Source organism: Varanus komodoensis, unplaced genomic scaffold (assembly GCF_004798865.1).
Source record: "Varanus komodoensis strain SLA01 unplaced genomic scaffold, ASM479886v1 scaffold4, whole genome shotgun sequence".
NCBI lineage: Eukaryota > Metazoa > Chordata > Lepidosauria > Squamata > Varanidae > Varanus > Varanus komodoensis.
In genome coordinates this window covers 28,918,206-28,930,996 of record NW_025335941.1, presented here as the reverse complement: position 1 = coordinate 28,930,996, position 12,791 = coordinate 28,918,206, and the positions used below count along the sequence as shown (strand labels likewise).

Sequence of the window (12,791 nt, the reverse complement as noted above, 5' to 3'; positions counted from 1 at the left end):
CCAGGACAGGATATTGGCCATTCAACCCATCTGACCAAATGCCTACCAATAGTACTTCCATCTTATCTTGACTGAGCTTCAGTTTATTGGCTGATCTAGTCCATTATCAAGTTAAGGCACTGGTTCAGGATAAATACCACCTCACCTGACTCCAGTGTAAAAGAGAGGTAGAGCTAGTATCATCAGCACATTGCTGAGACCTCAGTGCAAACCTCTGATGATCTCTCCCAGTAGTTCTATGTAGATGTTGAAGAGCATACGGGACATAGAGCATAGGGGAGTATAGAGCCCTGTGGTACCCCATGGCATAATCTTCCATGTGCCATGGTGCAGAGCAGCTGTCCCCCAGCACCACCTTCTGGACCCAGTCAGCCAGGTAGGAGTGGAACCACTGCAAAGCAGTGCCTCCAATCCCCAACCCAGTCAGCCTGTCCAGAAGGACACCATGGCTGATGGTGTCAAAAGGTACTGAAAGGTCCAGGTGCTTCCCCTGTCTCTCTCTCTCAGCAAACGTCATCCCACAGGGCAACCAAGGCTGTTTCCATCCCAAAACCAAGTCTGAAACAATTGAACTGGATCCAGGCCAAAAGTGCCTGGAGCTGCTTGGCCACCACCCATTCTACCACTTTGCCTAAAAGGGGGAGCTTTGTCTATAGTTGGTGATAACCCCTGAATCCAGGTTTGGCTTTTTTAGGAGTGATCTTATTACAGCCTCCTTCATAAGAGCTGGGACCACTCCCTCTCCTAATGAGACACTGACAACCTTCTGGACCCAGGTGCTAACCCCAGCCCTAGCTCTTCTGATTAACTATGACAGGCAAGAATCAAGGGGGCAAATGGTATGATGAACAACACCAGACACACTGTCCATTGGGTCACAATAACTGAAATTCATCCAACAAAACAGGACCAAAGAACAATGCACTGGACATGCACCATGCCAGTAACATGTTGGGACATCCCCATGGCTGTCATGGCAGCCATGAAGTCCTGAATAAGGCGGCCTTGACATGGATATGGCAATCCCCCAGAACCAACATCCTGGGGGTCCTCAAGACCAAAGGCATATAGGGCTTTACACACTTCAAAGCCTTCAAAGTTTAAACACACCAAAAGTTTGAATCAGACTTGGAAATGGCCAAAAAATCATGTGAAGCATTGGCATCACATGTTCATATTGGCCAGTCCCAGCAAATAACCTAGCAGCTCTATTGAACTAAAAGAGGTTTCTGAACCATCTTCAGAGATAGCCTCACATACAATGCATTACAGTAATCCCGCTGGGAGTTTACTGGACTGCAACCTAATCTGGCCACCAAGATTTCATGCGGCAATGTCAGATTTAGAAACACTGCTAGCCTACACACCTGATCTTTCAGGAGAAGTACAGCTTCTTCCAGGACAGGTTCAGTACCAGACAGCTGGGCAGATGAACAGCCTGATAACAATACTTCTTGTCTGGATTCAGCTTCAGTTTGTTGGCCCTCATCCAGTCCATTATCCTACTAAAACATCAATTCAGGACATCCATAGATGAAAAGAAGAGTTAGATCTGGATGTTAGCATATTGACCTTAGTCCACACCCTAGATCACCTCCCCTAGCATTTTTTTGCTTGGAGATAAAATTAAGCCTGTGGAACCCTGTGAGATAATTGCCATGGAACAGAGCAGTTAATCCTCTAATGCCATTTTCTAAAAAGTGACAATCTAACTAGAAATGGGACCACTGTAAAATAGTATCCCCAGATCCCACACTAAGTAGCTACTGCAGAATGATACGATGCTCAATGGTATCAAAAGCTGCTGAGAAGTCCAAGAGAACAGGGATGCATTTCCCATCTGCCTCTTGAAAAGGCCATCTCAGAGGGCAACTAACACCATTCTAGCCCAAAGCCAGGCCTAAAGCCAGACTGAAACAGATTTAGAAAATGAACTTAATCCAACGTGGAATTATCAGCAAACAAGCAACTGAGAACCTTCCCCAAGAAGTTAAAAGTGGCTTACTTCCAGGTGAATGACTATACAATTGGAGCCTAAAGATATACTCACAAAAGTCTGCTTCCACGTGTCAGAGCCTCTGGATTGGGATATCTGAGTTCAGTGAAACTTACTCTGAACTCAGTGCGTAGGTGTAAGTATTTTCTGATTTCAAATTTAAGTGGATAAAATGGGATTTTTGATTAGAACTCTAGATCTCTATGAGTCTGCATATTTTAAATATGCATTATGTAAGTAAAGGGGTTTTTTTGTCAGAAAACCATGAAAATACAATGTATTTATATTCAACTCTGGGCAAAAATTTAATAAAACATTGCAAAGGACTCATGTGAAAAGAAAATTAAAACAAACACAAAATACAAAATTGTTTAATTCTACCATCTGTTCACACTGAAAGAACAATAGGAGGTTCCCCATGTGTGCAAACCATTATAGTCTGAATGGCAGCAAAAAATAACAGCTTGTCATGTAAGTTCAATGTTCTCTATCATTTGAGAGACTGACTCTAGTGAAAACTTAGCAATATGAACTGAGCTGCTTTAAAGATACATCCCTTTGTTTAATGTTACTTTTACAGACATGCTGGCTTCCTCGTACCATATGTTACATCATATTCTTTACACGAACTAAAGTCCCATTACCATCTGCTTGATTTGCATGCATTTTTATGGTCATTAATGCTGACAGCTGTGTTCAGAAGCCACTGCCACCTGCCAAATGATAAATGTCTCGTGGAAAATATAAATGGTTAATATCATGTGACAAATATTTGTCTCAGAAGCCTTTCTATCTTGCAAGAGTCCTAGCTTAAGCTGCGCAATAGGCTACCAATAGGCTACCTTTCACATTTTCACATATTAGTTCTTTAAGGCTTTTGTGATAGATAACATCTGGACCTGATAATTTATTAGTTTTCTACTTGTCAATAGGGCTTAGAACTCCATCTCTTGTCATCACTTTGGGTCAGTTTATGTGTCATGAAGATTTGGCAGAATGGATTGTTCTGCAAAACACCCATGAAGATCCAGTCAGATGATTGGGTTCACTGGGTACTTCATGCTCTGCCCCTTTTTCTCCCTTGGTCCTTCAGGTGGTACCCCAGGGAACACTGTAAGAGCAGCAAGACCCTTTTCCACTCCATTGCTATTTTTAGCTCAGCACTGCTATTTTGCCCTTTTTAAAAATGGGGGGGGGGGAGATCAGGAAAGTCCCACTTGGGCAGTTGCCAACTCTACCTTCAAAGTGTCATGGTGACCTCTTGGATGTGCTGCTGGGAAGTGTTTTTAATTGGGTTTTTTAAATATTTGTATGCTCAGAAATGTGTGCACCTTTCTAATTTTTTATTATTATTATATATCCTAGAAGCACTAATGAGAGCATTTCAAGCCTCATCTGGGGCCCCATACAGGAAGTTCTCTAGTATGCCTTTCCCTGTACTTCTTTGTTTTTTTCAGATTTTATTATTTTCTCTGCAAATCTAAAACTAGAAACAACAGTTATTCCCAAGACATCAGACATACTGGGTTGACATCTTACTCTTTTTTACAATCAATAACCATATTCAGTTCTACTTATAGTCCCGTTTCTCTAACCAATAATAAACAGAGTTCCAAGTTTGATAGAAGTATGTATCTTCTTCAAAGACAAAGTCTATCTGTCCATTTTTGTGCAATCCAAAATCTTTTTTAAAATCAATTTTTCAGTAGGTGGCTCTTCATTCCTCCAGTGTTGGGCAAATGCAATCCTCGCCACGGTAATTATGGTAAGATCATATATATATATATTTTCTTTTTTAATATACATTCAGCACCAGCAGTCTGGTTTCAATGGAGTCCATCTCTTGTGTAGGTGTGGAAGAGGAAAACATCTGTCTGGTGTCAAAAATGTGTTTTGCATGCAAAATATTTCTACATGAGAATTTGGAATCAGACTGCTTTTGCAACTTTATTCGTGGGCTAGCAGCAAGATTACTGGCATATGATGCCTGAAAATGATCTAAATAATGTATCAGAATTTGGACCAGCCAACATCTTCGGACTGATTTTATTAGTGATACTTTACAGTAAGTTTGTTCATACTTACATAAATACTTAGTTGTGTCTCTGTAGCTTAAAATTTTGGAAGTAATTAGTTAGATTGTTGCTCATATAAAAAGATATCCAAAAGTGAGATACAATGTTTAATGGCTGTTAAGTTAGAAAATGGCAATTACTGTTTTCAAAGCTCTGCTTATCACCAAGGATGAATCTTGGTGCCAGCCCTGCTCATAAGTAGTTTCTTTCCTGCCAGATGTGACTGTTTGCCATCTTGGACATGATGAGCCAAAATTCTCATTGATTTTAATGATGAAAATACAAGCATTCTCTTGCTGATGGGATTGGGTCACACCCTTTGTTTTCGGTAGCAGCACTTTTCAATAACAGAGTAATGTAGAATTTGAATTGTGCTTTATGTTACTGTTGGCTGAACAGTAACTCTGTATCTAAATCTCACTCAGTTCAGTAAAATTTAATCTCAGTTGGATTACTCCCAAGTAAACGAGTCTAGGTTTGCAACCTAAAACTGCAATCCTATGCAAACCTAATTTGGGGCTATGCAGCACTAGATTGCTGAACAAACGTGCACAATATTAAGCTGCCTCAAACATATTCTGGCGCACGTTTTTGCGGATTCTAGAGTGCTAAATGCCTCAAAAGTCTATCGGCCTTTAAAAGTACGATGTTATATGTATATTTACTCAAAAGTGCCAAGAAACAAGGTAGGGGTGGAGCGCCTGTGTGTGATGCACAGAGACCACGAGGAAGTGGCTTGTAGACATGTAAATCTGGCAAGTTAAGCAGGGGGTGCTAGGTGCTGGCCCACGTTATCCCAACACAAACTGCAGTTGCCTCTTCTTTCACGTTGCCATCGAGACAGCCGCGCCCTGTTGGTGGCGAGGAAGGCAAGAACTCGCCCCACCTGAAGTTCTTGGCTGACCCGAGGGAGAGGCGGGAATCTCGCGCCTGGCCAACCCCTGGGCGAGGCCGGGAACTCACCCCGTTGGTACTGCCCCGCGAGTGGGCGGGCTGCGGAAGAGAAGGCCGTGCTGGCAACGGCGTGACTCCTCCCAGGGGGCCGGGCGGCCGAGCTATCGTGCAACCGTCTCCGCCTCCACAGCGGAGGGGGGAAGAGGAGGAAAAATCGGCGGCTGCCTACTCAGGAACTTACTTCCCCTTGCCCGCGTCCCGCTGGAGTAATGGACTAGAAACTTAGGAAGCGGCTGATTTGGCGACCCCAGCGAGCACGGCAAAGGGCCGAGGAGAGTCGCCCCTCGTCGTGGCCGCCTGCCTCCCAGCCGGACCCCTGAGGAAGAGGCAGGGAGGCAGCCCCCTGTCTTCTTTCAAGTACCGGAGATGTCCGGCGGGAGTAGCCGGAGGAGAACCGGCTCTTTCTGGCAGAGCAGCTTCTCCCGACTTTTCAGTAGGAGCCCCTCGAAGGAGCAGGAGGAAGGGGACAAAGCAGCCCCTCCGCGGCAGTGCGGACGCAGGTAGGGAAAGGGCGCGGGCAAGGCCGGCGGCTCAGTCGCGCCTTCTGGGCGAGGGCGTCCCTTCTCTCTGTCCCGCGTGCTTCGGTCCCTCGCCGAGTCGCCCCACCGCACTCACGCACGCCGCCACCCTCCTCCCGCCCGGCCTTGTCCTGTGCCAGCACTTGCGTGTCACCGCACTTTTTCTGCCTCGCCTCCCATCCTTTTTCGTGGGAAGAAGCGTTTCCCCGCTGCTGGAAAAGCCTGGGGACAACCCCGGAGCGGCTCAGGGCAGCCGCGCCAGAACGGCTCCAGATGGCGCAGGATGGCCCCCTGTGTTGAGAGGAAGCCTTTTCACTTGAGCTGGGACTCGGGAGATCCTGCTGCTACTCCTTACTCGACCGTGAAGCTCTTCCCGTGACTGTGGGCCAGTCAGTGACTCTCAGCCTAGCCTACCTCGCAGGATTGTTGTGAGGATGAAAAGAGAGGAGGAGCTCATGTAAGCTGTCTTGAGTTTCTTGCAGGAGGAAAAAAGTGGGGATACACATGTAGAAATAATAATAATAATAATAATAATAATAATAATAATAATAATAGGTAGTAGGTCTGTGATAGAGACTGGGTCAACCAAGACCACTGGATTGTTAAATTTGTAATTCTTCTCCTATGTTGCACTCTTCCCATCAACCCAAGAAAACAAAATCAAACCAGACTGATTTTGATTCCAAGCACTTTTTGTCCATTTGGAACAAAACATTTATCAAAGCCTCTTTGGTTTGTAGTCTGGGGGCAGTTAAACACATACTAACACTACCTATTAAAATGACACTTGCAAGAAGTAAGAAAATGGGTGAGAGTTCTTACAACAAAAAGCTCATATAGGGGCATTGCAGGACACACAGTGTTTTCCATATATGTATATTTTATTGTGAATAACTGTCATATACATTTTTCATGGCTAGTATGCAGATATTCTGAATGAATATAATACTATAGTTCTGGATAATAACAAATCTATCTCTGGCATTAAGAATTCTGCATATGGGCATTCTTAAATGTATGTGATATTATAAATATGGTCTCTTCTTTCTACTGCTCCCCCATCCCACTAGGCAATTTGGAGAAAAAAAGTATAGTTATGATTATCACTTTCTGTGATATAACATACCTATATACTGTTAGGATATGGCTCTCCTGGCCATGTCTATTCAGAAGTAAATGTCACTGGATTAATATATATAGGTTAGCAGGCCTATACAGTGGAATGGACATAAAGAGGTGCTCTTAATAATTAATGAATTTGCTAGCTTCTTTATAGTGCAGTACCTAAATTATTCTAAACAACCTACAGACCTCCTAAACAAATCTACATAATATTGCATATTGATTTTTTTAAATTTATGACATTTATGTATTCTGCCCCATAGCCTGAGGACTCTCTGGGCAGGTCACAGAATAAATAAATAAATAATAACTATTAACTACTGAAAATTAGATGCGAGTCTTAGATTTTAAAATCAGTAAAAGTTTCTTATACTTCTTTTTTCAATGCTCTGCTTTAGTGATCAGAACTTCTCTAGAGTGCTTTATCGGGTTAATAGGAAGCACCATATCTCAAAGTGGATTCTTTAATACTATTCTAGATCTTAGCTATAGCATAGTTAGATTCTAGTGATGGTTAAAACCAAAGAATAACCTTTATACAAAGTATTTTTTTATTTCTTCCTCTAGTCGTTACTGTTCAGGAAGTTGTAAGTCATAAACAGTTGTACACCTTGTTTTTGATGAGCAATGGCCATCATTAAGGTATGACAAACAATATGGAAGGTTACCAAGATTATTAATTCAGGTAGACCAAATTAATGTTTATGTAGGAAACAGTTCACAGATTGGGCACAGTAGAATTGGTGTGATACATGTAGCTGATATAAATTATTCAACATATAAGTGCTGCTGGATCAGACTAAAGCTTTATGTAACCCAGCATTCTGTTTCCTTGGTGGCCAACCAGAAGCCCTCAGACAGGACAGAAGACTTATAGTGCACTTTTCTTGAGTCCCCCATGCTGCCTCTGATACTTGAAGTAGCACATAGCTATCATGACTAGAAGCCACTGATAGATTTATCTTCCATGAATTGTCTAATCTTCCTTTAAAGCCACCCGGATTGGCAGCAGTGATATGGGGCAGAACATTTTCTGGTACGTCATTTAAATATGAATGTTTTGGTTTTGTAACATGAATAATAACAGTGAATGGATCCCAGTGGGACTAAAAACAATGGATTTTTGTTGGTTTTGCTTACAAAATATAAGTAAAAGAATCAAGAAAATGGATGATTTAATGGTTAAGCAGGGGTTCCCAACTCCTGGGCACATGAATATATTTGCGAATTTAGGAAACTGCTGTGTGCACCCTGCAAAATGCTTAAACATTGGATTGCTTCTTTGGTATCTTCCTATGCATCTTAGGTTCTGTTATCTTCAGCAAAATATTTGAATTTTTGTCTACTGGATGCCACAATGTAAGTTTAAGAAGGAATTGTCTAATTCATCTAATTGCTGGTGGTGTAATACAACTGATGCTTCTTTTAAACATGTTTTGGCAATTTCCAGTAGTTAACTGCTTTTAGAAAGGAGGCTATTATGCAGATAAATTTTGTATTGTAGCATTCTTTCACACTCAGTGCTCTGCTACTTATTTACTTGCTTAATTAAATTAACAAATAGAAAGGGGAATTAATTTTTTGCACCCCTTTGACAGCTAAGAACTTGATATTAAAACATAGGATAAGTATTCACCTGCTATATATAATGCAGTGCATGGAGGATTGTACAATGGTTTGATATAAGAATAGGTACTGGTATCTATAGCAGCTTCAGATGGTTTCTTATTCAGGTATTTGGGCCATTTTTCTTCAAGCCTATGTATAATTGCTAGAAAGTTGCATGCACTTCATATAAATCTGTGTGTGTGTGTGTTTTAAATGGGGAAAGTTTCAAGGTCCTCAATACCACTCAGGAGACCCCTTCACAGGTACTGGGTTGGGAATCCCTGCTTTAGGCCATCAGAAGATGTTTTGATGCAAACCAAAAATTATATTAGGCTATATATAACAGTTCAGTATATCCCAGAAAACCCATTTCACTAGATGGTGGACATTACTATATTTTGTAAGGGCAAGTTCCACAGTTTTGCAGTGTTCTATGTGAATAAACACATTCATGTTTCATTGGATGACCATAGGTTCTAGTACTATGAGAAAGACTGTGCACTTTCTTCATGTTTTCCCTCTTACTATTTTTCTAAGCTAGTAATCCCCAAGCATTTTATCCCTTTTTCATAGGGAAGTTGCTTTAGCTACAGCTTCATGATCTTTTTACTTGCCTTTTTGTGCAGAAAGTCATATAATTTTCTGCAATAATGGATAAAATGAAAGCTGTTTGTCTATGTACTATAATTTGGAAAGTGTTTCTAATATTTTTAACACAAGGAAAATGCTGATTATTATTACAAGGAAGTGCCATATACAAGGAAGTGCCATATACAAGGATTATTACAAGGAATTGCCACTGGGCATGGGTCAAAATTAAATTCATGTAAAAACAGCATTCTGCAGACATTGTAAACATAGGTGAGTGGTCGCACTTTATTGCATGTGGCTAGGCCTCCAGATTAGAGCCACATCTGTCAGCTTCATTGTGAACTGGATGTATATCATAATGGTCATTTATCTTGAATGCATATGCAATTCTCCCTGTTGGATTGAGGTGAATATTTTATATTTCTATGGGAGACCAGTTGTTAGACAACTTAATGCATATGATTACAGTGCAGTAGAAATACTTAGATGGCATGAGCATTTCTGTCTTTGATTTTTGTTAAGAAAAATGCAGTCTGGTATGCATGTATGGAGTGACACAGTGAAAACCAATGACTGCTGAATTCCCATCTCCCCAAGTCTGGGAATTATTGAAGCAAGTGTTAAGACAATATGTGTGGTGTTAATGAGGCCTTTGCAATCTTGTGAATGTCATTTGATTCAGATTATTGTAATAGATTTCACTTGTGTGTCCACTTTGGATGTGGCAAACAGATGTTACATATTTGAGCTATGCTGTTATGTTTGTAGTGTAAGCCCAATGTGGATTACTTAAGTTGTTGTGATCAGGTGTTCATAACACAGTGCTGAATATAACTATATAGTTATGCATATAGTACATGCACTATGCATGACAGTGCTGCATAACTATATGCAGTTAACATTCAGATAGTTTTTGAAAGACTAGTTATTTATTAAAAAAACCCCTCAGTTTTAGCTTCAGTTAACTGTGAAACTAACCAGCTTTTTTGTTATTTCAAGCTTTTCTTTTTCAATGAATGAATCTTTTTCCCTTTCTCTATTTTTGACTGTATTTCTCTATTTTTGACTGTAAACTGATACATCACTCAAGAGATTTAGTCCCATTGAGCACTATTATTTTCAATATACATTGATGTGCTGTTTAAAATAACAATGGTTTAGCCATATCCACTGAGTAGACTAAATGTCCAATTTTACTGTGTATGACTTGAAATGTGTTTTTATTTAAAAGCACATTTCTTTAGTTCAGGTATCTCTGACCTGGTGAGCTCTAGATATGTTGAATTACAACTCCCACTAACACTGGCCAGGATAGCAGGATTCTCCATTCTATCATGAAGTTGTAATTCAAACATTTTGAAGGCACCAAATCAGGAAAGGCTGCCCTAGTCCATGGGTACAGATATTGGGATGTAAATGTTAGTCTATGTTTGGCTAAAGATGAACTATATAGATTAAGCAACAGATAATCCAATAGTAAGATGAAGTGCCAGTCCAGTAGAGTTAGCATTCAGAAGAACCCTTTGGATGCTGCTGCTGTACTCCAGAATACGTTGCAGCAAAGCAGCAGATAATTAACAATGGATAATATATGTGTTTGCTGATTTTGTGAAAGCAAGCTGGCAAAAGTACCCAGGAAGCTACTCAGCCTCCCGAGTTCCCAAGGATCAGCAGGCTAGACCTTTTTATTGATGTTATCACTGTTAGGAGAAGTGGAAAGAAGATTCCTAACCTCTTCCAGCCAAACATATCTATGACTCTTCCTTTAAAGTTGGCCAATGACTACCATGTGTCTGCTAGCTTCAGCTGCTTGGTGGCTTTCCTGGTATTCTAAGACTATTACAGATGCTGTAACCATTGGCCATTTCAAAGACTTTCATGGTGTTTAACAAGAGCCTGACTGACTCCTATTAATTTGGGCAATATTTTCAGGGTTTCATTGGTGGAGAACCTCTTATGCCTGACCTCTACCACCAAATTTCTATCTTGGTTGTCAATAAGGCTAAACCAATGCTGCAGTGTTGAGCTATGGTCAAATGCAAATATAGGTCAGAATTTGTTGGGTATTATGGCCAGTATTCTTTTTTCAAATGTTTAACAATGTCGTGCTGTTACTTTATGATGTTTCAGTCTCATCAAATCTGTTGTTATACTTACTTATCACAACTTGCATTTCAAATTAGAATTAATGTTGCAAATTTCATCTGACCTATTTGTCTATATAGTCTGTATTAATATTAGTTGCTGTGCTTGGCAGATGCCAGAGGAAAAATCTCAGTGTAATCTGCTATAATCCTGGTGTTCAATATTGAACCAGAGATCTGTGCAAAAATAAAACATTATGTTATTCATAAATATCTCAGATTATTTTTTTTAATATTGGTGGTCAACTATATTGATTTTTGATGTTAGACCTGAAATTCAGAGAGGTTTTTAAGCAGTTGAGTTTTAAGCAGTCTTGATATTATAGGAATATTTAGGTGTGAGGGTCATGAAGGGTTTTTTCCTCTTTCAATAGCAATGGTTACCTCTGAGAAAACTTTATTATAGTGTAATCATAAAGTATTAGATTGCTGTGTAAAAGTGTATATAAATCCATACAAAAATATTTGTTTGGATTTGTTTTCATTTGTTTTTGCTTTCATTTTCTTTTGTGCTCTATATCAGAGATGACCATGTTTTTTAAGCTGGTGAATGAGCATATGCATTGCTTCCCAGTTTTGCTTTGACACTGTACAAAACAGAAACAACCTGCTCATGCTGGACCTGGTTGTTTTCTTTTTTTTCTGCAAGCTAGAAAGTGCTACAGTCAAACTTAGAACATTTCTCTAGCTCCGAGCCATGGCTACTACCTGTTAATGTTGGTACAAGGTATGTATTGAATATGAATGCTGTAGATACACCAATATTAATCATTCTTGATTAACCAAATTTACTTGACTGCAAAATTTTGGTCCTTTGATCTGATCCAGCAGGACTCTTCTTACGTTCTTAATGTGAGTCCATGCAAGCATGACTCTCTGTTGTTGAAAAAATGTCTCAGTTGCATTTGTTGATGCCTATTTGAATGAAATATCTGATATCCTGGTGCTTTTCTTGCAGTACAGAAACACAGCTTTCTTCACATTGTCATAGTTTATCACCTTCTAATATAGAACTGATATTCCTATTTCAGCTATGCACTGGCTTTGCTTCTCTGGGTTAATATAGAGAAACGTCAAGTAAAACGCTTCATTTTTAGCTCAATGTGTTGAGTTAGTAAATGAATCATCACTAGAGTAAAGTCCAGGTTTTTCCATAATGTCTTGCACATTAATTTGGGAATGAAGGACAGTGTGGTAATCCCAAAAGAGAAACACCAAGAGATAAAATTCAAGTAAGGAAAGGGAGAGCAAATAACAATGGAAAAACAATTTCATACAATTGTCTTGAATCTTTAGGGCCTAAAGAATTTTCTAGGGTTGAATCCAACCAGTGTTCATACTTCTAATTCTTCTGTTAATGCAAGGACCTTTATGCAGTAGAAGTTCCTGCAAAAGAAAGGAGTGGGATGATTTTTGCAGATTCTACCTCCCACTTTTGTACTATCTTCCACTGTATTTTGAAAGCCCCCAGTTTTCTGAGGACAGGAAAATTTAAGAAAATCACCTTCCCCATGTCCACCTGCCTCTGCTTTCTTGACATCCCAGCTGTCAATGGGACAGGAAAATGGTAACAATGCAATTGATAACAAGAAAGGTGAAATTCAGCAGCTCATCTGCAGAGTAGCTGGTCACTTGGCCTGTTACCTCAACATTAATCATGTTTTATTCAATGAATACTCCTACAGCTGCTTTTTAGATTATTTGAACTTTTAAATGTTCCTCACATTTAAGAACTTCACAATGCTCTAGAGTTGTTGACTGTACTACAAACACACACACACAC

At 40.0% G+C, this 12,791-nt stretch overlaps 1 protein-coding gene across 4 annotated transcripts in view; it reads left to right on the top strand.

Annotated features, from left to right (window-relative positions):
* Positions 1 to 5,150: 5,150 nt before the first annotated feature.
* CRYBG3 (crystallin beta-gamma domain containing 3) overlaps positions 5,151 to 12,791 on the top strand; it is a 65,621-nt gene continuing 57,980 nt past the window's right edge. Inside the window, exon 1 of one of the 4 annotated variants that reach the window (XR_006415799.1) lies at positions 5,151 to 5,525. Coding sequence is in view for 2 of the 4 variants with exons in the window: in XM_044441333.1 (XP_044297268.1) it covers positions 5,392 to 5,525 (134 nt within the window). In the remaining 2 variants the exon portion in view is untranslated. The other 3 variants (XR_006415798.1, XM_044441333.1, XM_044441334.1) reach the window with 3 other exon arrangements.